The sequence below is a fragment of the Dipteris shenzhenensis genome, chromosome 31, assembly GCF_047967505.1.
Source record: "Dipteris shenzhenensis isolate YYH24624 ecotype China chromosome 31, Dip_SZ_1.0, whole genome shotgun sequence".
Taxonomy (NCBI): domain Eukaryota; kingdom Viridiplantae; phylum Streptophyta; class Polypodiopsida; order Gleicheniales; family Dipteridaceae; genus Dipteris; species Dipteris shenzhenensis.
Genome location: NC_141626.1, coordinates 100,030 through 121,414, shown reverse-complemented (window position 1 = coordinate 121,414; position 21,385 = coordinate 100,030). Strand labels below are relative to the sequence as shown.

General features: G+C 43.7%; 1 protein-coding gene across 1 annotated transcript in view; it reads right to left on the bottom strand.

Moving 5' to 3' along the window:
* Positions 1-17,841, bottom strand: part of LOC147880864 (ubiquitin carboxyl-terminal hydrolase 3-like) — a 33,244-nt gene extending 15,403 nt beyond the window's left edge. The window contains exons 1-5 of the mRNA XM_087402426.1: positions 17,623-17,841; positions 15,365-15,481; positions 4,491-4,589; positions 4,084-4,269; positions 3,827-4,008 (exon numbers count right to left, since the gene is read on the bottom strand). Of these exons, the coding sequence (XP_087258552.1) occupies positions 3,827-4,008; positions 4,084-4,269; positions 4,491-4,589; positions 15,365-15,481; positions 17,623-17,739 (701 nt within the window). The 5' untranslated portion in view covers positions 17,740-17,841. The remainder of the gene's footprint in view (positions 1-3,826; positions 4,009-4,083; positions 4,270-4,490; positions 4,590-15,364; positions 15,482-17,622) is intronic.
* Positions 17,842-21,385: the final 3,544 nt, after the last annotated feature.

Sequence of the window (21,385 nt, the reverse complement as noted above, 5' to 3'; positions counted from 1 at the left end):
GGTGTTTTATGAGGGTGAGCCTTCTTCTTGGGCACTCTCGGTCCGCCGGCAGGTTATAGAGCTCTGCTCTCTGCAGGATGTGCCACTTACTCCCTTCAGAGCTTCTCATGTTTCGGTGGACACCTCTTAGGAGATTTTGGCTAGCATTTCCTCTTGGCACATTTGGAGAGCCAGATGTACTGAGGCCTTGGATGGCACCCAGATACACCCATCACAGGTGTTCACGGGTATTTGGACTGACACGGTTCATACTTTAATAGCCATATGGGCTAGCATGCAGGGCCCCTCACGGGCAGCCTCTTCTAGAAGGACTATATTTCTTCGAGTTTGGAGGGGTTCTCCCTTTTTCTCGGAGGTTTCTACCGGATTGAGATGGCACTATCAGCCTCAATCCTTTCTTTTTGGCTCTTGAGCTTTTCGTGCATTGCATGATGTATCCCGTATGGAGCTTGCTCTAACGGTTTTTCTTTAATATTTAATAGAAGTCTCTTTTTGCAAAAAAAAAAAAGAATCCTCTCTTTCCCACTCTATCCAAAGTCTGCCTCCAACCTCTCATCAATTTAGCATTGTTGTGGAGTCATTTCTGATTTACAAGAAAGGCTGTTGCATGGAAAGGAGAATGAAGTATATCCCATTTTACTTCTCCAAGTTCTCTTATTTCTTCATACATTGTGGCTTCATTGGCACTTTTATACTCTCAAGCATTTGATCAATACCTTCACGCATCACACTAAGACATGCATCATCCTTGTCCACCAATCATACCATGAGAGGCAACACACTCTCACATACTTCTCCACTTCATACAATGAAGCTGAGTTAGTGTGGGAGGCTTAACTCCATAAGGGAGAATGGTGACAAAATTGTCCCCACAAGTTTCAAATACCAATGAGACGAAGATATCTTTTTCATCAGACATCTTTAACCATGCACTGACAGTAGGTCTAGCAGGTTCTGGAGTTCATTTAAATGATCATTAACATTTTGATCCTCTCGCATTCTAAGCATGCTTAATGACTAGAGCCTTTGAAGTACTGGCATTCTCATATGTACTAAGCAGTATCTTCCATTATCATCACTTTCGAAATTCTCCCTTGAAAGTTTTACGTCCCGTCCATTCTACCCCATAATTTTTTAGCTTTGAGAATACTCTCAAGCTTAAATTTTTGGATGCCATGGTTGCTTCCATCCAACTTGGCATTTTCTGAAAGGGAGACACTCACTGGTTTGACTTATTGTGCCTTGTTGGCATATCACACAGACTATGTGCATGACATGTGTTAACCAAATGATAATGAAACATGATTAATGCATTTTCAAATAAAGCACAACTAAACAAGTACCAAATAGAATAAGGCCTAAGTCCTTACCTCTATTCAAACTTCAAAGTCTTCAGGAATTGATCATGATGCTTTCCTTCAACCCTGAATCACTTCCTAGCAACACGTGCTCTTCTCTTAGAGTGAGGATCTCCTAGCTATCATAACAGTGTGAGGATAATAGAGGTGAGAGATTACACAAACGAAGGGGGGGATCTTACAATGCATATTGATCAACCTTCAATGGCAAGGCTAAGAGAAAATACTCGATGAAAAAGCTTGGATGCCCTTGTGACCATTCACAATGCTCGGAATAACTTCAGCAAGCCCTCTAATAACTTTGGCTATCATCCTTGATTGAATATATGTGGGGGTATGCCACATCATGTGGCCCCTTAAAATCTCTAACGACCAACCAATGACATAATAGCATGAGTGGACTAACCTAAGACCTAAGGTCTAACTACCACTCTTTTGACCTTTGAATAATCCTCAATCCAAATCAGTGATTTGATAAATTAAATCCATTGTTCATCGATAACTTTTCAACAAAAAAAGGATCCATTTGGGAGGGAGAGCAATGACAGGATCCTGAGGCCACTGTGCTGAAACTTCCTAGAGAGGCTCTAGAGGAGCCTACTTAGGGTTTGGCCCTAAAGGGGGTTTAAGGAGATAAGATCATCCATCTCGGATCAGAGCAAAGTGGGAACTAAGCTCCTCAAGAAACTACTTTGGTGTTGGCCACGCTCCCTTGGCTACTCCATGTCCTATCAGGTCCTTGGCCTTTCGTCTCCCCCCGCAAAAAGGTGATCACAAAAATAGGAACATAAGGGAGCATTTGCAGCCATGGGGGAGTGCAAAGTGACACAAAGTTGGGAACATGATGTTTTATTTCCAGGTCGTCAATCGTAAACTCATGGTAACAAAGGTAAAAGGTAAACCCAGTGTGAGCCAACTGGGCTCCGCTAAAGCAAGAACCGAGTACTTATTCATAAGGTAAGTTAGAGAAGGGAGACCCCTCTAGACTCCCATAGAGGATGGCCTCCTCGATGGTCCCCTTCTAGTCCAATTGTTATAGACAAACAATGCGGCACCACGACCCAATCCTCAAGCTCCTACACCACATGCTCTACCTGCTGTTGTTTTTTTTTGGAAAAAAGAGACTTCTAGTAAGTATTAAAGAAAACCGTTAGAGCAAGCCCCATACGGGATACACCATGCAATGCATGAAAAGCTCAAGAGCCAAAAAGAAAGGATTGTGGCTGATAGTGCCATCTCAATCCAGTAGAACCCTCCAAGAAAAAGGGAGAACCCCTCCAAACTCAAAGAAAAACAGTCCTAGAAGAGGCTGCCCGTGAAGGGCCCTGCATGCTAGCCCAAGTGGCTATCAACGTGTGAACCATGTCAATCCAAATACCCGTGAACCCCTATGATGGGTGTATCTGTGTGCCATCCAATGCCTCTGTACATCTGGCTCTCCAAATGTGCCAAGAGGAAATGCTAACCAAAATCTCCCAAGAGCTGTCCACTGAAGCATGAGAAGCTCTGAGGGAAGTAAGTGGTACATCCTGAAGAGAGCAGGGCTCTATCACCTACCGGCGGACCGAGAGTGCCCAAGAAGAAGGCTCACCCTCACAAAACACCCGGGGCCCTCTACCTGTTGTTTGTCCATGAATGAAAGGAAACTCCAAGCAACGGTGGGAGTTGAGAATGCTACCATGTGAGCTCCTCCAGTTACACTAAGTGGTCAACACCTGAATGCCCTTTCCTGACTGAAAACAAGATCCTCGAGTCTACTAGCAATGTAGGGATGGAAATGGAAGCTTAATAGGGGCAGAAAAAGGCAAGCAGGTTGGAACGAGCTGGAAGGTAAGGGGGTAGAAACAGGCTGGGGTGCCAAGAAAATAAGGGAGAGGAGGTAGTAAGACATGGGTAGGCTGGAAAGAAGCTCAGACGAGGAGGGGGAACACAGGAGAGCAGCACTTTTAACTGTAGTAAGTTCATATTTTTTAGTCAAAATTGATGAGTCTACATCATTGACTTAAAAACTTCTCTATGCAACCATGAGATATGCCAGCAAGTATTTCACAAGGTATGCACTATTCATGACCCCCCAAAGACACAGAAAGCTAAATGTGAATGCAAAATGCAGGGTATGAGGCATACATTATTTACAGCATGCTTAAGATATGACATACATTGCATACAATTTTGAAAAGTCGTGAGCCCTAAAGCAGCATTTCAAGTATAAAGAGCTGTCTTTTCAGCTCTCAGGTTATATTCATTCTTCAATAGCCAAAGACAAGCGAAGTTAAAACTGAACCTATCCAAAATGTGTCATATCATAATTTTCTCATTCATTTCACCTCATTTCTCTCCCTTACATATAGCACATGGTTTGATATACCATCTAATATTTTACAGAAGTTATCTGTGTACTTAATGAACAGATGAACTCGATTGACTTCTGGGAGAAATAATTACATAAGATAAGGATAGAGGCATACCTGCAACACTTATCACAGAAAAACTTGTCTTCGGCATTCAAAGTTTCGGTAGAACTGAAGTTCCGGAGACAACTTGTGACAGAGCTATTTTGTTCGATATCCAAGCTAAGATCAAGAAACGTCTCATCTCTTGCAGTTATTGTTTCACAGCACAGGCAACGTGTCTCATTAGTCAAAGTTCCCTGCAGTGAATATATCTTATCAGTCTTACTGACAGCCGTTGGATTCACGACTAATGAAAAACAGTAATGATATACCTGAAACAGCTTGTGCACCCAGGTCATAATAGGTTGTTGGCCTGCATTTCCAGAGCCATTAGCTGTCCCATTCATCCCCTTCTCTTGATGCCCTGCATTTACCAGAGCTGAAGCACTTGCTTTTGCCTCCTTCTCTAGTATATCCACTAGCTCATTTAGCAGATAATTCAGGAACTCATGAGCATCCTGTGGCATTCCATCAATTGAATTCACATGTCATTTTCTTGGCCATATTTAAACAGATTCTTTGGAGAACCACCATGTAGTGAAATCCCTATAATCTTTGAAGTGATCCTGCTATCTAGTCCCCCCCCCCCCCCGACACCACACGCAAAAAAAAAAGAAAAACCGACACAAACTGAAGGAAACAACCCATGCAAGTGCATGGAGATGAGAGGGCAGTATACCTGGTGCATGTAGCTCCGAAAAAGTTCATTTTGCTTCTTCACACGCTGTACAAAACGCTTTGGAGCAATGACTCCAGTCTTCTTTTTTTGACAATTGATCTGGTTGATTCAAAGGCAGTTGCTTTAAAGTGTCAACCATTGCACATGCGGAACCGTAAAACACGAGACAGCAAAGAGAGAGCGAAAGAGTACAAGTCCGATCGAGGCAAGAAGCTCTTGTTACAGCATGGAAAACTGTGCACAAATAGAGAGAGAGAGAGAGAGAGAGAGAGAGAGAGAGAGAGAGAGAGAGAGTAGGATGAAACACCCCCAATTGGGAGGAAGGGCCCTATAAATAGGCTGCCAAGTAGCCAACACAGGAGCTGCCATGTGGCCAACCCAGGGACAGTCAGCGACCCAGATCAGGTCCGTTGACCCGACCCAAGTAAGCCGACTGGCCTGACTAGGGTTAAGGTCAACTTGGTGGCCTGGCTAGCTGGCCCCAAGCCCTGGGTGAACAGCACCAAATACAGCCCCAGATACAGCCTGACACAGGCCCCAAATACAAAGAAAATAGTACTCCTTTCCAGGGCGGGCACACACACATACAAGGCCTCACTCATGAGATGCCCTAAATTCTCACACCCGCTTTGCAGCTCATAGTGAGCACAAAGTCCGAAGAAGAAAGTTGATGCAGATGCAACCATGGACCCTCCAGCACCCGGAATACTAGATTCACCTCAGAGAGAGCATCTGACAGCCCGGATCCTTGAAACATAATGCCACCTCGATCTGCAAAGAGACTTGTAGTGTGCATGGAATTCCAAGTGAAGAATGCTAAGCTACATAACACATCACACCCAAGATCCTCTGGTGACTCCATCACGTTCAAGAACCCCGAACAATGTACTCAAAACACAGATATCTAGATGAATCCAAGAACATGCCCAAACTCATCCTCTAAAAGTACAACACAATGCACTTTCAATCTCATGATAGTTAGTCATAAGGTTGAAAACCATAAACTCCATCTCACATAGCAGGACTAGCTACTATGACATCCCCACTAATGTCATCAATGCCCAACAATGGGTGTAGACCATAGTATAAACATATGCTCTCACACATACAAAGCCACACATCCATTTAGACAAAGGTCCTCGTAAGAAACCGATAATAACCTATTTACGGTGTCGATGCCCACCTCAGCCTATAAAGGGCTCATAGGGGCTGGTCTCCTCCTCACAAAGAAGCCACGCTGGCATCCAAGGCTGACCAGCACAAGGCACACCACCATAGTGATCCCGAGCCTCCTCCACATGGACAGATCTCTGCCTACACTACTCCACCCTCACAGGAAGCGGTCACACCCACAACACAGGCCCTCTCTCAACCTAACCTAGCCTCACACTAGGCGGGCTCACACAAAAGCAAGGCCCTCTCTTTAGAGTGGCATCAGGAAATGTTAACCTCCATCATCTTCATCTACAAGTAGGCTGGAGAGATTATCTCAATGGAAAAGGTGGTTACCCTTTGTCTGCCCGGCTACCATCCCCCATATACACACTCGTCAATGTTGGGTACACAAACCTTTGATAGGTACATGTTTTAAGGTGTATTGGTCAGAGTTGATAGAGCTTGGCTCCTTTTGGTTGGTGTGATGGAGATATTCTAGGAGTTGATCTAGGATCTAGAAGATACTTAGATGACATCATTGATGATATTGACGGAAGAGCCCATGAGGCTATAAAAGTTGTAATCGGTCCTATTGCTACTATAACACTATTCATTTGATATTTGTCCGTGGATCCCTTTCGCCAACTGTGAGCTCTCTACATCTAGCAGTGGTATCAGAGCAAGTGCAGACTGTGGACTGTGGACTCAATTGTCACGCACATGACATGTGGCGTGGTAGCCACTATTTCTGACATGTGGAGATGTCACCATCTCCAAGGAATTCTTAAGTGTGACTTGACCGTTTGTTTGGACAACAATGTCGGGCTGCTCCTGACTACTCACACGTGGCAGCTCCAGCTCCCCTTGGACTTTGGCAGAACACTGCTACCCGTGGTGTGTTTAGTGGCGGCTGGTCTTTGTGGTTGTCCCGGCCTTGGGTTTGGTCGTGGTGCACCCCCAGGTTTGTCCACAGGGGGGTCTTGGAGGTGGTAGCCTTCGCCCTCATTTGCACGTTGTGGAGCATCGCCAATTGGCAATGGGAATTAATCCCATATACAAATGTGTGCCCCTAATAAGGGACTACAAACTCTCTCTCGCTCATCTCCCTGGGATCTTTTGGCAAGAGAGAACAGCCATTGACAGCTTACTCAAGCTGTTTGGCAGCCTTTTGAGCCCTCAATCTTGCTGATTTGCTCACTTTTCGAGGTTTTCTACACATCTGTGAGGACCTGTGACCTCCTCGGCACAGGAAATCGGTGCTTTGGAGCTTTTTGTACTGAAATCGGTGCATTTACTGCACATTTATTGCATGCAGCTTCTGTACGGAATTCCGTACACCTTGTACGGACTGTACGGATTTCGCGCGTGTGAACTTAAGGCTGCTGCGAACCTGTACGGACCTGTCAGACAGCATTTACTGCTGTGCGGATTTTGTACGGCCCTGTCAGATATCATTTAATGCTGTACGGACCTTTTTGTGTGCATTTAAAGCTGTACGGAGTGTGTACAAACCTATCAGCTGCATTTATTGCAGTACAGACTGCATCAGCAAGCATTTATTGCAGTACGGAGCTGCCTCAAGGTGCGTGCCAGCCACATTGAAGGTTTCTCAGCATTTCGGAGCTGCCTCGAGCTGCGTGCCAGCATTTCAGAGCTGCAACAAGCTGCGTGCTGGCGTTTGGAGCCATTTGGAGCGTGCTGAATTGATCCGGAGACTTCTCTTTGAGCCCTTCCCTCCTCATTTGGCATCCCTTTGCCTCGGGCTGCGAGTTCCCCTCCATTGGATCTCTTTCTCCCCATTTCTACGTGCTCTCCTCCTCGTGGGAGCACTTCTTTTGCTGTTATTCTCATTTCCAGCCCTCATTTGCTCGCTTTCAGAGCCTGTCACTGCTGCACATGTTTGGGTGAGCCGTTGTTGCATTGGCTTTTTCAAATTTCTGCTTCATTTGCATTTTGGAAAGGCCTCATGTTGCCTTTGGGGATTTTTCTTGCAACAGGCACACCTTGGGACAGCAGAGTCTTTTGCAGGCATAAGCTTTGAAGCTTGGGTAGATTTTTGGGGTCTTTCTCTTATTTGCTTTGCCAGTTGGTGCACTTGTCTTGCATTTCAGCACCATATATGGTGGCAAAGATGATTTGTTTGGGCTGATTGGGGCCGATGACAAGCTTGATGGCACCAATTACCCCATGTGGTCATACATGATGAGACATGTTTTGGTTGCCAAGATCTATGGCATATTGTTTCAGAATCTGAGGAGAAGCTAATACTTTTTTTTTTAATATAGTAATGTTATAGTAAATTTTCCGCAAAATATACAAAGCGTTTCATATATGCTCGATCCTCATATTTTGGAAGTGCTTAGCAACAAAGAAGAAACCATAGAGGATGTTTGCAAGTGGTTGAAGCACGTTCCTATGAATGACGCATGAGTTATTTTTTAAGCTTGATGGCACCAATTACCCCATGTGGTCATACATGATGGGACATGTTTTGGTTGCCAAGATCTATGGCATATTGTTTGGGCTGATTGGGGCCGATGACAAGCTTGATGGCACCAATTACCCCATGTGGTCATACATGATGGGACATGTTTTGGTTGCCAAGATCTATGGCATATTGTTACTGGTGCTACACCTACAACCTCTGCTTCTTCAGGTGATGGTTCTAATGCTACTGCTAGGACACCTGCACCTCCTGCTCCAGGTGCATTGCCTCCTTCACAGGAGCAAATTAAGTGGAATGGTTGTGATGCCAAAGCACATGCCTTGATTGCTCTTTCAATGAATTATCCCTCATATTCGATCTTGCAAGACAGCTAAGCAAGCATGGGATCAGCTTGCATCTTTGTATCACGTGGTGCGGAATGAGGCGAGGATTGCCTATCTCCGCAGGCAGTTGAAAGATTTAAAGCTTGATAAGGATGGTAACATGGATGCCTATCTCACTAATGTGAAGGATTTGAAAGAGCAGTTGGCCAACATTGATGAGATTATGCCTAATTCTCAGCTGGTTTCTAATACCCTTCATGGGTTGCTTGATTCATATCAAGGCTTTGCTACTACATTGAGGTTGGTTGCAGGGGGTGATGCCAATCATTTCTCATTTGACCAGCTGGTTGCTCTTCTTCTTCAGGAGGAGCAAAGTCGTGTGAATCGCAATGCTACTATGGCTAGTGATCAAGCATTTGCTGCCCATCACAAACACAAAGGTAAAGGCAAGGTTTCAGCTGGAAAGCCCTCTCATTCCCATGCTGATCATTCACATGGTGCCTCTTCGGGATAACAAAAAGAAGAAGAGATGTAATTATTGCAAGAAACCTAGGCATGATATTTCTGAATGCAGGAAGCACATAGCATCTGAAAAGAAAAAGAAAGAGTCTAGTCTTGTACTATCTGGTTCTTCTGGTGCAGAAGATCGACATGAGTCCGCTAATTTCACACAAGACCACCATTGGGCTTTCTTGGTTACATGTCAGTATAATCCTGATGTTCATAATGCTTGTATGGCAGTTTCAGATGTTCGTGATGCCTGGTTCTTTGATAGTGGTGCTAGCAAGCACATCACTTTCTGCAGGAAGTTATTCAGCTCATTGGAGCTTACAACTAAGGGGGGCAAGTGTCACATGTGTCAATAATGCATCATATACCATGAAAGGTATTGGTCAAGTTGCTCTTACTTCTGTCTCTGGTGGTATTGTCACTCTAGAGCATGTGCTTTATGTTCCAGGCATTCGTAAGAACCTCATTTCTATTTCAGCCATTGCTACATGTGGCTTTCAAGCTATTTTTTATGGTGTGAGGTGTGCAGTGTATGATGTTACACATGCCTTTACCCTGGTTTTGACTGGCACATTGTCTAGCAGTCTTTATAGACTTGATGCTTATGACAGATGTTTGGATCATTATGCTGCACTTGCCGATGCACATGTCTTTGCTATTGATTCTACCATGGCAGATACTCGTTTGTGGCATGAGAGGTTTGGACACCTCAATTTTGGAGCCCTGGTGAAGTTATATAAGGAAGATATGGTTGTGGATCTTCCCAAAATGCATATGCCTACCAAACATGTTTGTGAACCATGCTTATTTGGTAAGATGCACCGTGCTGCATTTCCCAAGGATGCGAGAGTTGGTGCTTCACGCAAGCTTTATCTGGTTCATAGTGATGCTTGTGGACCCATGAGGGTTGCAGCTCTTGGGGGATTCTACCATTTTGTTACTTTTATTGATGATTTCACCAAGTACACTTGGATTTTTGCATTGAAATCCAAATCCGATGTTCCTTCATGCTTCAAGCACTTTGTTGCCTTGGCTGAGAATGAGAGTGCGCTGCACATTGCTCACATTAATACAGACGGGGGGGATTTCTTGAAAAAAAAATACAGACGGGGGTTGAATACATGTTGTTGGAGTTTGCTGTTTTTTTGGCTTCCCGTGGCATCAATCATCGATGCACGGTGCCTTACACTCCTCAACAGAATCCCGTGGCTGAGCGGAAGAATAGATCAGTGATGGAAATGGCCATATGCATGTTGAAAGGCAAACATTTGCCTAATAAGTTGTGGTTGGATGCGGTCATGTGTGCCAATTACATCTTAAATAGATGTGCTACAAAGGCATGGCAGACTATCACACCTTATGAGGCTTGGACGAGTTGTAAGCCTCACATTTCCCACATGAGGACTTTTGGATGCTTGGCTTATGCTCATGTACCTTCACAAAAACGCACTAAGTTGGATGATAAAGCTGTTAAATGCATTTTTCTTGGGTATAGTTCAGAGAGCAAGGGCTCTAAGCTATATCAGCCCCGCACGGGCAAGTGTTTTGTCAGCCAGGATCTTGTGTTTGATGAATCTTCCACTGGACTGTCAAAAACAGCCCGTTGTTGATGCCCTAGACATATTTGACACCTTGATGCCTTTGTTTCCATCCGATGCTTGGGATGATGTTCCATCTGAGGTTGTACCTCCTCCATCTGTTGGTCATTTGCAGCCACATGTGCAGCCAGGAATTCAGCCTGAGCAGAAATTCAGGAGCCTAAAAAGGTACCCCGTTGGCTCCTTGACACATTAAAAGACAGCAAACAAGATACTCCTCTACCAGCCCGTATGAGAGCAGCTGTCCAGAACGAGCATGCTAGTTTTGTTGCTTATGCTTTGGTTGCTACCGCATGCAATGAAGAGCCCTTATGTCATCAAGATGCCTTTCAGAATGATTGTTGGATGAAGGCCATGCAAGCTGAATTGGATTGTATCCATCAGAAAACACTTAGGAGTTGTGTGATTTGCCTCTTGGCAAGAATGTCATTGGAACTATGTGGGTTTACAAAATCAAACGGAAAGCTGATGGTTCAGTGGACCAGCAAGGTATGCCGCTTGAAAAAGGCCCTCTATGGATTGAAGCAGGCACCTCGGGCTTGGTATTCGAGAATTCATTCTCATTTTCTCACATTTGGCTTTCAAAACAGCCCCACAAAGGCTATCCTTTACATCCGCAAGCGTGGGACAGATTTGCTGATTTTAGTCCTTTATGTGGATGACATGCTTGTAACTAGGACACATGCTCAGCAAATTGCAGATTTTAAATTTGATTTGCAGTAGACATTTGCTATGTCTTATCTTGGTCTTCTGCACTACTATTTGGGCATTCAATTTGCTAGCAGTGAGGGGGGCATTTTGATGTCACAATCCAAGTACATTAGACAGCTTTTGCAGCGTTTTCAGTTTGAGGATTGCAAGCCAGTATCCACACCATTAGAGACTAGTTTTCACTTCTCTTCTGAGGATGGCAGCGGTACATGTGATGTCACTCTCTATCAGCAGGCAATTGGTTGTTTGATTTACCTATGCCATACAAGACCTGATCTACATTATGCTGTCTCATAGTTGAGCAGAAATATGCACAGCCCATCTATGCACCATTGGCATGCCGTGAAGCGTGTTTTCAGATATCTTAAAGGCACTCAACATTTAGGCCTTCTTTATGGGGCTGATACTTCACTTGTCATGCATGGGTTCACTGATAGTGATTGGGCTGGTTGTTCTGACACTCGTGTGTCACATAGTGGCAACTGTTTTATGCTTGGTACTTCATGTGTTTCTTGGTTCAACAAGAAGCAGAGTACGATTGCTACTTCTAGCTGTGAAGCTGAGTACAGAGCGGCTTTTACAGCTACAGTGGAGTGTGTTTGGCTTCGGAAGCGACTTGTAGATCTTTGTGCATGTCAGACTGCTCCTACCGTCATCTTCACTGATAGTCAGAGTGCTTTGGCTGTTGCACGGAATCCAGTTTTCGCTCGCACAAAGCACATTGAGGTTCACTATCACTATGTCAGAAAGGGAGGTGATATTGAGTTGTCTTATGTTCCCACTGAAGACAACTTCACATTTTTACGAAGGCTCTACCTCGGTCCTCGACCTAAGTTTGAGGCTTTTCGGCAAGCTTTAAACTTAGTACCTTTTGTAACTTGATCTATTGTACTCTATATAGTCATAGGTTGCTATATCCCTACGGGACGAACATGTGCGACCATGACACTAGATATTTAGGTATCCTGAGCCATGTCCAAGATACTTCAGCTCATACCATGGAGAGGGGTTTGTAGGCTATCCTTGTAGGCCTAGTTATAGTCAGTTAGGACTATTGGTAGAGTTAGTTTATGTACCATCTAGGTCAGTTAGGAAACTTAGTTTAGTTAGAGCAGTATAGTCAGTTAGGACTATTGGTAGAGTTAGTTTATGTACCATCTAGGTCAGTTAGGAAACTTAGTCCAGTTAGGGCAGTTAGCCCTAGGGTTTTGTTATGTTGGCTCTCCCTTAAGCCTCCACACTTCAGTTTTGCAGCAATCTATTACAGCATCTCGTTTTTCTCCATTGTGCTTCCCTTTTTGAGCTTCCATTTCTTCCAACACCCAACAGTGACACTTGGCAGCCTTTGCTTGGCTGCCTACAATCAAATGTGCCACACCCGCGAAACGATCTTGAGCACGCATTGTCAAATCCTCTTTGCTGACAAGCAGCTCCATAAACACTGGTCTCCTAGTCCCCTACCATGCAACAGCCATGATCCAATGGAGAGGCTACCATGCACAACAAACAAAATAAGTAACAAATCTCCCGTGGTCTGCGTCTGGTCTGGTCAGCAACTAATGTTGGAAAACAGAAACAGGGAGGCCTGCTAGACTGCAATGCCCTTGACAGTTGCATGGGTCACACACATACAATGGAATTGCTGCAAACTGAAATGTCAATCGTGGCTAGGATGAAAGCATACAACTAAAAATGCAGCAATTGAACTGCAAATACACAATGAACCTCAAATATAACAAACCCCAAATGAGCAGGTGTGGAGGTGAGGAGGGAGAAGCTTCCCAAAGGCTTCTCATCAAAGTCAAGGCTTCAGCCCATCCTGTGTGGACACTGACACAATGTGCCCAATCAGAATGCATCAAGCACATGCACTAGATGCAATACTTGCGAGTGGAATGATGGGGACTCTGAAACAATGTCGGTTTGTCCATATAGAATCCCAGGCCTACAAACAATCCGTGTGTCCCAGCATACCAACTCCTCTAATCTCTAGTGCCATAGATGAGGTCATGGCCAGCCTAGGTAGCCTACACCATCCTGAATGTAGTGGTGCCGAAGTCCCTGACTCTGTGAATGTATGTGGCCACCTCGAAGGACGCATCCAGCTACAAAGGTGTAGCCCCAAACTTTGCTTCTTAAACACGTTCTAGAGACACCACAATTCCCGACAAGAACCTAGTTAGGCCCATGCAAACTCAGCCTACTCATGATGATATACAACACAAGATGACATTACATGAACTAGTCCCCACACATGAAGTTTCTTTCCTATAGTTCCTAGGTTCACCAGTAGTTTCTTGTAGGTATTATAGACACCTCTACTTCCCTCAGTGGGGGTGTATTCTCATCTTTTCTTGGTCTCAAAGGCTTTTTTGGCCTTTCACAAACATTAATAAATCTCTCTCTCTCCCTCTCTATTCTCTCTCTCTCTCTCTCTCTCTCTCTCACACACGCAAGCAGCATGGATCAACAAAGAGGGGCAACACAGTACCACCGAGCAAGGGATGCAAAGTCCACGCATGGCACGAAGACTACCAGAGCACGCATGATCAGTTCGACCCATCACCGCCCTCCTTGAAGGAGATCGTCCGAGACGAGGTGTCACCCTTGATATTGCTCTTTGGATACAGAGGTCGAGGAGACCACACCCTCCACCACAGCAGGAGACAGCCTGACAAACGCAGATCCGGGATATCTTTGCAGCCCACTGGAGAGCTACCACCGTGCCGGGTTCAGCTACTGAGTTTTTGTTTCTGAGATTTTTCAAGCTATATAGAGGTAGCTTAGCATAGAACTCAGCAAGGGCCTTATGCTTCAGCCCATTGTGGCTTGTATGAGTTTTCATTTCCAGTTGTTGAACTTCCCAATGAGACCTCCTGAGGACGTTAATGCATCTCTCTCTCTCTCTCTCTCTCTCTCTCTCTCTCTCTCTCTCTCTCTCTCCGCGTGCTGGTGTGAACATGATTTGCGACTAGTCAAGGAAGTTCTTTTTAGAGTGGCTTCTCATAGTGAGAAAGGCGTTCGATGTGGGTGTGCCCACCCGGAGAGGCCTGGTTAGGCTAGTTCAGCAGGCTGGTAGGGCTGTTTTGGGAGCCCAAACTGGGACCCAACCAAGGCAAGTTACCTGACCTGACTGGTCAGTCTGTCGGGGTCGTGTCAGGGCTGACCTGCTGGTTTGACTAGTTTAGCAGGCTGGTAGGGCCAAGTTGGGAGCCCAAACTGGGCCCCAGAAAAGGCAGGTTACCCGAACTGACTGGTTGAGTCAACCCGGCCTTGGTTGGGTCGGGTCACACGACCTGGCTGATCGGGTCAGGGCCAACCTACTGGTCAGTCCATTGCCTAGGGGGCCTATAACTGGCTCCCCCCTCCACTCCATTTGTCTCACACAGGTGCTTCTTCTCGGAGCATTCTCTCTCTCTTTCACTAGCCCCCTTGGGCCTTGGCTATGGTTGTATCCCTTGATTTATACAGTTGCTATTGCCTCTCTCTCTCTCTCTCTCTCTCTCTCTCTCTCTCTCTCTCTCGTGTACGCTTCTGCATGTGCACAACTATCACAATTCTGACATGACTATGTAGCACTCGGCACTTATCAATCTGACATTGCTATGTAGGACTCATCACTTATCATTTGCATTCTACATTGGAGTGGATGCTCGTTTAGTAGATCCACCCACACAGCTTGTTTGTATCAGGATTTTTCAGTCTCATAGACCCATCGGTCTTTCGAACACTTTAATAAACTCTCTCTCTCTCTCTCTCTCTCTCTCTCTCTCTCTCTCTCGTGTACGCTTCTGCACGTGCACAACTATCACAATTCTGTCTCAAATACACATTTAAAAACTGGACAAAGACATCCTAATTCATCATTGTCATGTTTTCTTGGTAATTTGAAAAAAAAATGGAGGAGTATGCAAGGGGGAAATCCTGAGAGTAGCTTTCCTCGTTGGCCTCCCCTTGACATCAATAAAGCATTTCATGTTGTTCCTTCCAGACCCACTTACAAACGTTTTTCCAATGTTTTCAAACATATTGTGTCATAATTTGAAAACACGTTCTTCATCCCAAAATCACATTCATAACATAATATGTTTCCACCGGAAAGAGCAGTAACAAGAATGAGAAAACAAAAACCTGTATGAATAGCTCTGAAAGGCATGTGAGCAGGTTTTCATCAGTTTCTCCAATGGTTTTGTTTCGGCTTCCGTAGTCCAACACTTGGTCTCTAAATGGCACACAAAAATAAAGAGCCTGTACATAAACATGTTTGAGTTAATAATTGTTATAAATAAAGAATGAACCTCCATACCTAATTTTTTATGTACAAGTAGAATTAAAATGTTCCTGAAATTAGAAGACAACCATTACGCTTGCATGATTCAGGAGTCGGCAAAAATCAAGCTTAAAGGCCATTACAGTCTTAGCCAAATAGTTTCAATCAAATTAACAATGACTGTATTCTGAAAGCAGTCCCTCCATGCCTCATTTTTTGATGTACAACTAGAATTGAAAATGTTTCTGAAGTTAGAAGAGAACCATTACACTTGCACAATTCAGAGGTCGCGTACAGGTCTATGAAGCCTCGCTTTTCTGCGCAAAAAGAAGCTCAAATACTCTTATAGTTTTAACCAAGTTAACAATGACTGTATTCTGAAAGCAGTCCCTTACAAACTGATTATGGAGCTTACTGAAAGGGAAAGTGCTTGTTGAAGGTTGTGTATTGCAAGCCAAAATAGCTGTTTAATTCTGATTTCAGCCTGATTTCACTCCTAAATCAGGTACCTGACCTTGCTTGTGCAGTCTGCTCCTATGATTTCAGAATCTTGCAGCACCTTTCACGTTGGCAGGTTTTCTACTTGGATCTTCACATCGATCTATATATTCTGTTGGCTGTACATCTCAGTGTTCTCTCTTCTAGCTCTGGATTGCTTCTATCGACTTGAGTGCACGTACTGAAGTGAGATAAAGTGGTAATAGTAAGACTTGTGTTCGTAGTACATTTACACACTGGAAGGTGAGTATATCTAGATGAACCAGGAACGTGCCCAAATTCATCCTCTTAAAACACATCATATATGCAATTTCAATCTCATGACAGTCACAAGGTTGAAAACCATAAGCTCCATCACGCATAGTAGGGACTACCTACTATGACATCCCCACCGACGTCCAATGGTGGGTGTAGACCATAGTATAAGCATGTGCTCTCACACTTACATAAACACACACCCACACATTCTTGAGCATTCATTTATACAAAAGTCTTCGTAGTGAGCTTTTGTCAGCACTCCAGAGGTGAAGGGTAGACTCAATTGTGACAAAGGCTACCACTAAAGGACAAGGCTAATCAAAAAGTAACCCACATTCTCTTCATTCAAGCCACAACTGCTTATGATTTCATTTTAGCCTCTCCAAAACGACCATTTCTAACCAAAAAATCTTAGATAATATAGCTAACAGGGCAACGCACCACTTATAAAGCAAGACGCAACATGGACGAAAACTTCATAAAGTGAAATTTGCATGTCCACTAATAGGGTGGGAGCATATATCTAGATGAATCCAGGAACATGCCCAAACTCATCCTCTTAAAACACAACACAGTGCGCAGTTTCAATCTAATGACAGTCAATCACAAGGTTGAAAGCCATAAACTCCATCCCGCATTCCAGGGACCTGCTACTGTGACATCCCATCAGCGCCCGACTGTGGCCAAAAAGCTTGTCACACTCCAAACATTATGGTTGTGCAGGGAAAAGCTCTCTTTCTATTCTTGGCCGAGGATGTCATCCTTCAAGGCTTTGTAGCACTGACATCCTCAAGACTTTGTAGCAGGGGACGAGACTGGCCATATAGGAGGGTTTCCAATGGAGAGAGTGAAGCGAAACCCAATGTTGCCCTCCCTCAACTAGACTCAATCGCACGTGAAAAGGGATTGGGATGTAAATAGGTGTAAAAAATACAGTTCTGGTCAAGGTAATACAAATTGTGCTGGACCTTCGGAGAAAGTATTTCGAGGAGGTGGAGGATTGAAACAAGAGGAAACGCAACATGGTTTTGTTACCAAAGGACATACAGAGCCTTTTAGAGTCACAAATAGAAACCTATAGAGTTGGTACAGGCTCCTGAAAACTTCTTACGGTGAATTTCGGTCACTGAAGAAAAGTTTACAGACCGCTGTCTCTGCCCAGATCGAATACAACCCCCGCTTGAAATTTCAGTAAAAACCAAACAGCAAGCAAAGGTCGAGACACACCAGTTATCAGATCAAGCTCCTCTGACCCGCCTGAGGACTCTAAAAGACTACCTTTGAGTTTGTTTAAATCACTACCAAGCGCTATGGGAACAAAGATCGGGGAAATACTGGAGCTGGTACAGCGTCAGACTTATACCTGCAGCACGCTGTTGCAGTAGCAGGTATTTCCAAAATTCTCCAGACCAAAATAACGTTCTCCTTCAGGAAACTGGTCGCCTAATGCCTTCTCAAGTTTTGATCCAGAGATGCCCATGATAATTGGGATGCCGATAGACTCTTGGACAAACACTAAACTGCTGACCAGAAGCAGAATTGCAGAAGCTCCGAACTCTTCTGCTCCTTTTGTTTGTCCAAACAAGAGTTAACAGAGCTCCAATATTATATTATCACGAGTTCCCAACACACGCAGTCGTCCCATGACATGTGCATCATTTTCTCCAAATGGACACCCTCCACCAATTGAATATTTCCAACTAGTTATGATGTTTTCACATTCTGGCAATAAATGTCAAACTAGGTGAATGATAGTTAATCATTCATAAGGCCTGCAAAAGCGAAAAAGAATACAATGGAGATGATGTATAGGGAGACTACAGGAGATAAACGAAGGAAAGAGAGAGGGGGGGCGAGAGAGAGAGAGAGAGAGACAGAGAGAGAGAGAGAGCGGGGGAAAGAGAGAGAGAAGGTGGAGGATTTCAAGGGAAAAAAAGAAAGTGGGGAGTTGGACCAATCATAAAATCTAAGACTTTCACAAAAAGAAAATTCTGAATTTTAGCTTCTTAGAGAAGAACCTCCACTTAGACCTACCCAAAGGGCAAGCCAAAAATATGAAAATAGCATCACTAATAGTAGTGATGTCATGGTATGGATCATCGTTCATTGTGAAGGGAAACTCGATGGACAACACTGCAAGCATCTATGAGGAACACATCTTACATAGCTATATGTATTTGCTTTTCCAATAAATTGGAAAAGCATGTGACGAGATGTACATCCAAGTCAGTACATCACCATTTGGTGCACCAGTGTTATGAAGAATGGCCACATTGTGGTTTATTATTTGCTAATATCTAATGCACCTAGTAGTGGTTTCAAGCTCTACATCTATCTAATGCCCCTAGTAGCTCTACATGTCCACATTCCAATCACGGTATGTTGCCCTTACAATGACACATCGTTGTGAATTGGGTGCAATGGTTTCATCATAGTTAATCCCATGCTATTGGGCATACCCTTTTGCAACAAGCTTGCTTTCGTAGTGGTCAATGCTACCATCAAATTTGTGCTTCAACTAATAGGTCCAATTTTTGCCAATGGCAAGCTAAGTCACATAACCTCTCAATGGAATCAAGTTTCGAGACTAGGGTTTTGTTGGAGGTAGAGATCTGAAGCGACAAGGTGTATGCCTTAGTGATCAAGCCATCCAGTAAGCGACCAACTTTGACAATTGAAAGAGGAAGGCACTTTTGATCTTTAGATGTGAGAAGAAGGTCAATGTGTATGTAAGAATTCCCTATTGAAATAGCATCCCACAAGTGTAGATGGTGAACCACATGCTTACACCAATTTTAAACTTTGGATGCTAGATAGGAGAAACTACCAATCTAGAAGATCAAGATTCAAGGTCACATGGTTGCACATGGATTTGTGGGATATAACTAAAGGATGAGGTTCGAAACCAAAGGAACAAAAGAATGCATCAGAAAGAGAATCCAAGTGGCACATCTAGATGACATAAAAGAATGGACATAGAAAGATGTGGCTTCAATAGCAAGGATTTTCGAGACAATTGCAAATTCACGGCTTCTACATATTGAATTAACCATACCTTATGCATGGACAATCCTAAAAGGCTTGTGCAAGATGGTGAATACTAGTCACATTATAATGCTCTAAAATCAATTGTTCATGAAGGTGACCAAGCAAGTGAGCATCTACTAAAGGTCAAAACCTTAAAGGATCAACTAGCCACTAGAAGTCAAAAGGTGGAAAGCAATCAGTTTGCCACCGTCATGTTGAGGAACCTGCCAAGAAGCTTCAATGGGTTAGCGAGACAACCCTGACAACTACAAAGAGATCAAAGTCATTAACCTTCAAGGAGCTTGGTGCCTTGTTGATCCATGAGGAAGCAAGGTAGATGTCGCGTGAGGATGATGGCAGTGAGAAAGTGTTCAATGTATATACATACAACATACATGCATGCATGCATGCTTACACACACACACACACACACACACACATGTATGTACATACACACACACACACATACATACACACACACACAAATATACATATATATATACACACATATCTACATACATACATACATATATATACACATACATACACACACACACACACACACACACACACACACACACACACACACAAACATACACACACATATGCATGTGTGTGTGTGTGCGTGCGTGCGTGCGTACATACATACATACATACATACATATATTTCTTTATTTCTTTATTTATTTATACACACACACAAACATATATGTATACATACATACATATACATTTATATATATATATATATGCATATATATACACATACATACATATATATACATACATACATACATATATACATGTCTATCTATCTATCTATATCTACATATATATCTATGTGTGTGTGTGTGTGTGTGTGTGTGTGTGTGTGTGTGTGTGTGTGTTGTCATGGGCTACCACATAGCCACTATGATAATTGGGAAAAAGCTGAGGAAGAAAGCAAACTTATGAGCAAAATGAAGGGCACGCGTGAAGTACAAGCTATATGGCGACATATGCAAAACTTCTTGGAGCATCCACAAGGCATGTGGATCCATAGAGTGGCTACTGTGCCGAACTATGTAAGTGTTGCTAGGAATAAAGGTGTTGGAAGGCTGTTGCAGGTGTGAGAGATGGTTTGTAGGCTGCACCAGAGCTAAAGAGAATCCAGTAGCACAAAGGTTGTAGAAAATATCCTTATAAAAGCATGAACAAGTTGGCAAAGCCACCAACCAAGTTGGTGGGTCTATGGCAAATTGGTTGCCTACGATTAGTTTGTTTTACAAACTAGTAGGTTGTTTACTAACTCAATTGGCCAATTAGGGCTTCACATTCCTCTACAAAGGCCCCATCATGAGGGGCATAGATGATTTTAGTCTCTGGGCATTCCACCATACTCCAATGTGCAACTCAATGATCTATTTAAGAGTAGAGGAGTGGATGAGTTCAACAACTGAGGTTCTCAGGCAAGCTCCCTACTAGAGCAAGACTTGCCAAGTGGAACCCGAGAATACAACCACTTTGCCCGCTTTGCAATAATTTCAAGGAGACACACATGCATCTACTGTGGGAGTGCCCTATTTATCATGAACTTTGGAAGGCAACTGGGACTAGATTAGCAAAAATGAATGTACATGTCAAGATTAGGTGGAAAACTACCTTACTAGGTGACAAGAAAAAGCACAATGATCTAATCTACCAGATGATCCAAGTGATTAGAGCCCTAGTGTTGACATCCATATGGAAGCATAGAAATGATATAGTCTTTCATAGAGTACCAAAATCTAGAATCCCAATAGATAAATGATTTGAGGAGATTCGGGCACTCACTGCCCTTTTTGGATTAAAAGACGAAGCTTTAATGCCTTGATAAGGCTATGGGTTCGAAGTTTGCTACCTTTCCACAGAAAGGTGACTTGTAAATTTTCTTTATCTTTTCTTTAATATATGAAACTTTACTATGGGAAAAAAAATAACAGAGGTTCTCACATATAGTTCAGAGCCTCAGCCCTTGGAGTAGATCTTGAGTCTCCTATCAATTGATCTACCTCACTGCCTCTCTCTGGCCTCACTGGCTCCCTCATTGCCCCTTTGCTTCCTTCTTTCCACTCCTTCGA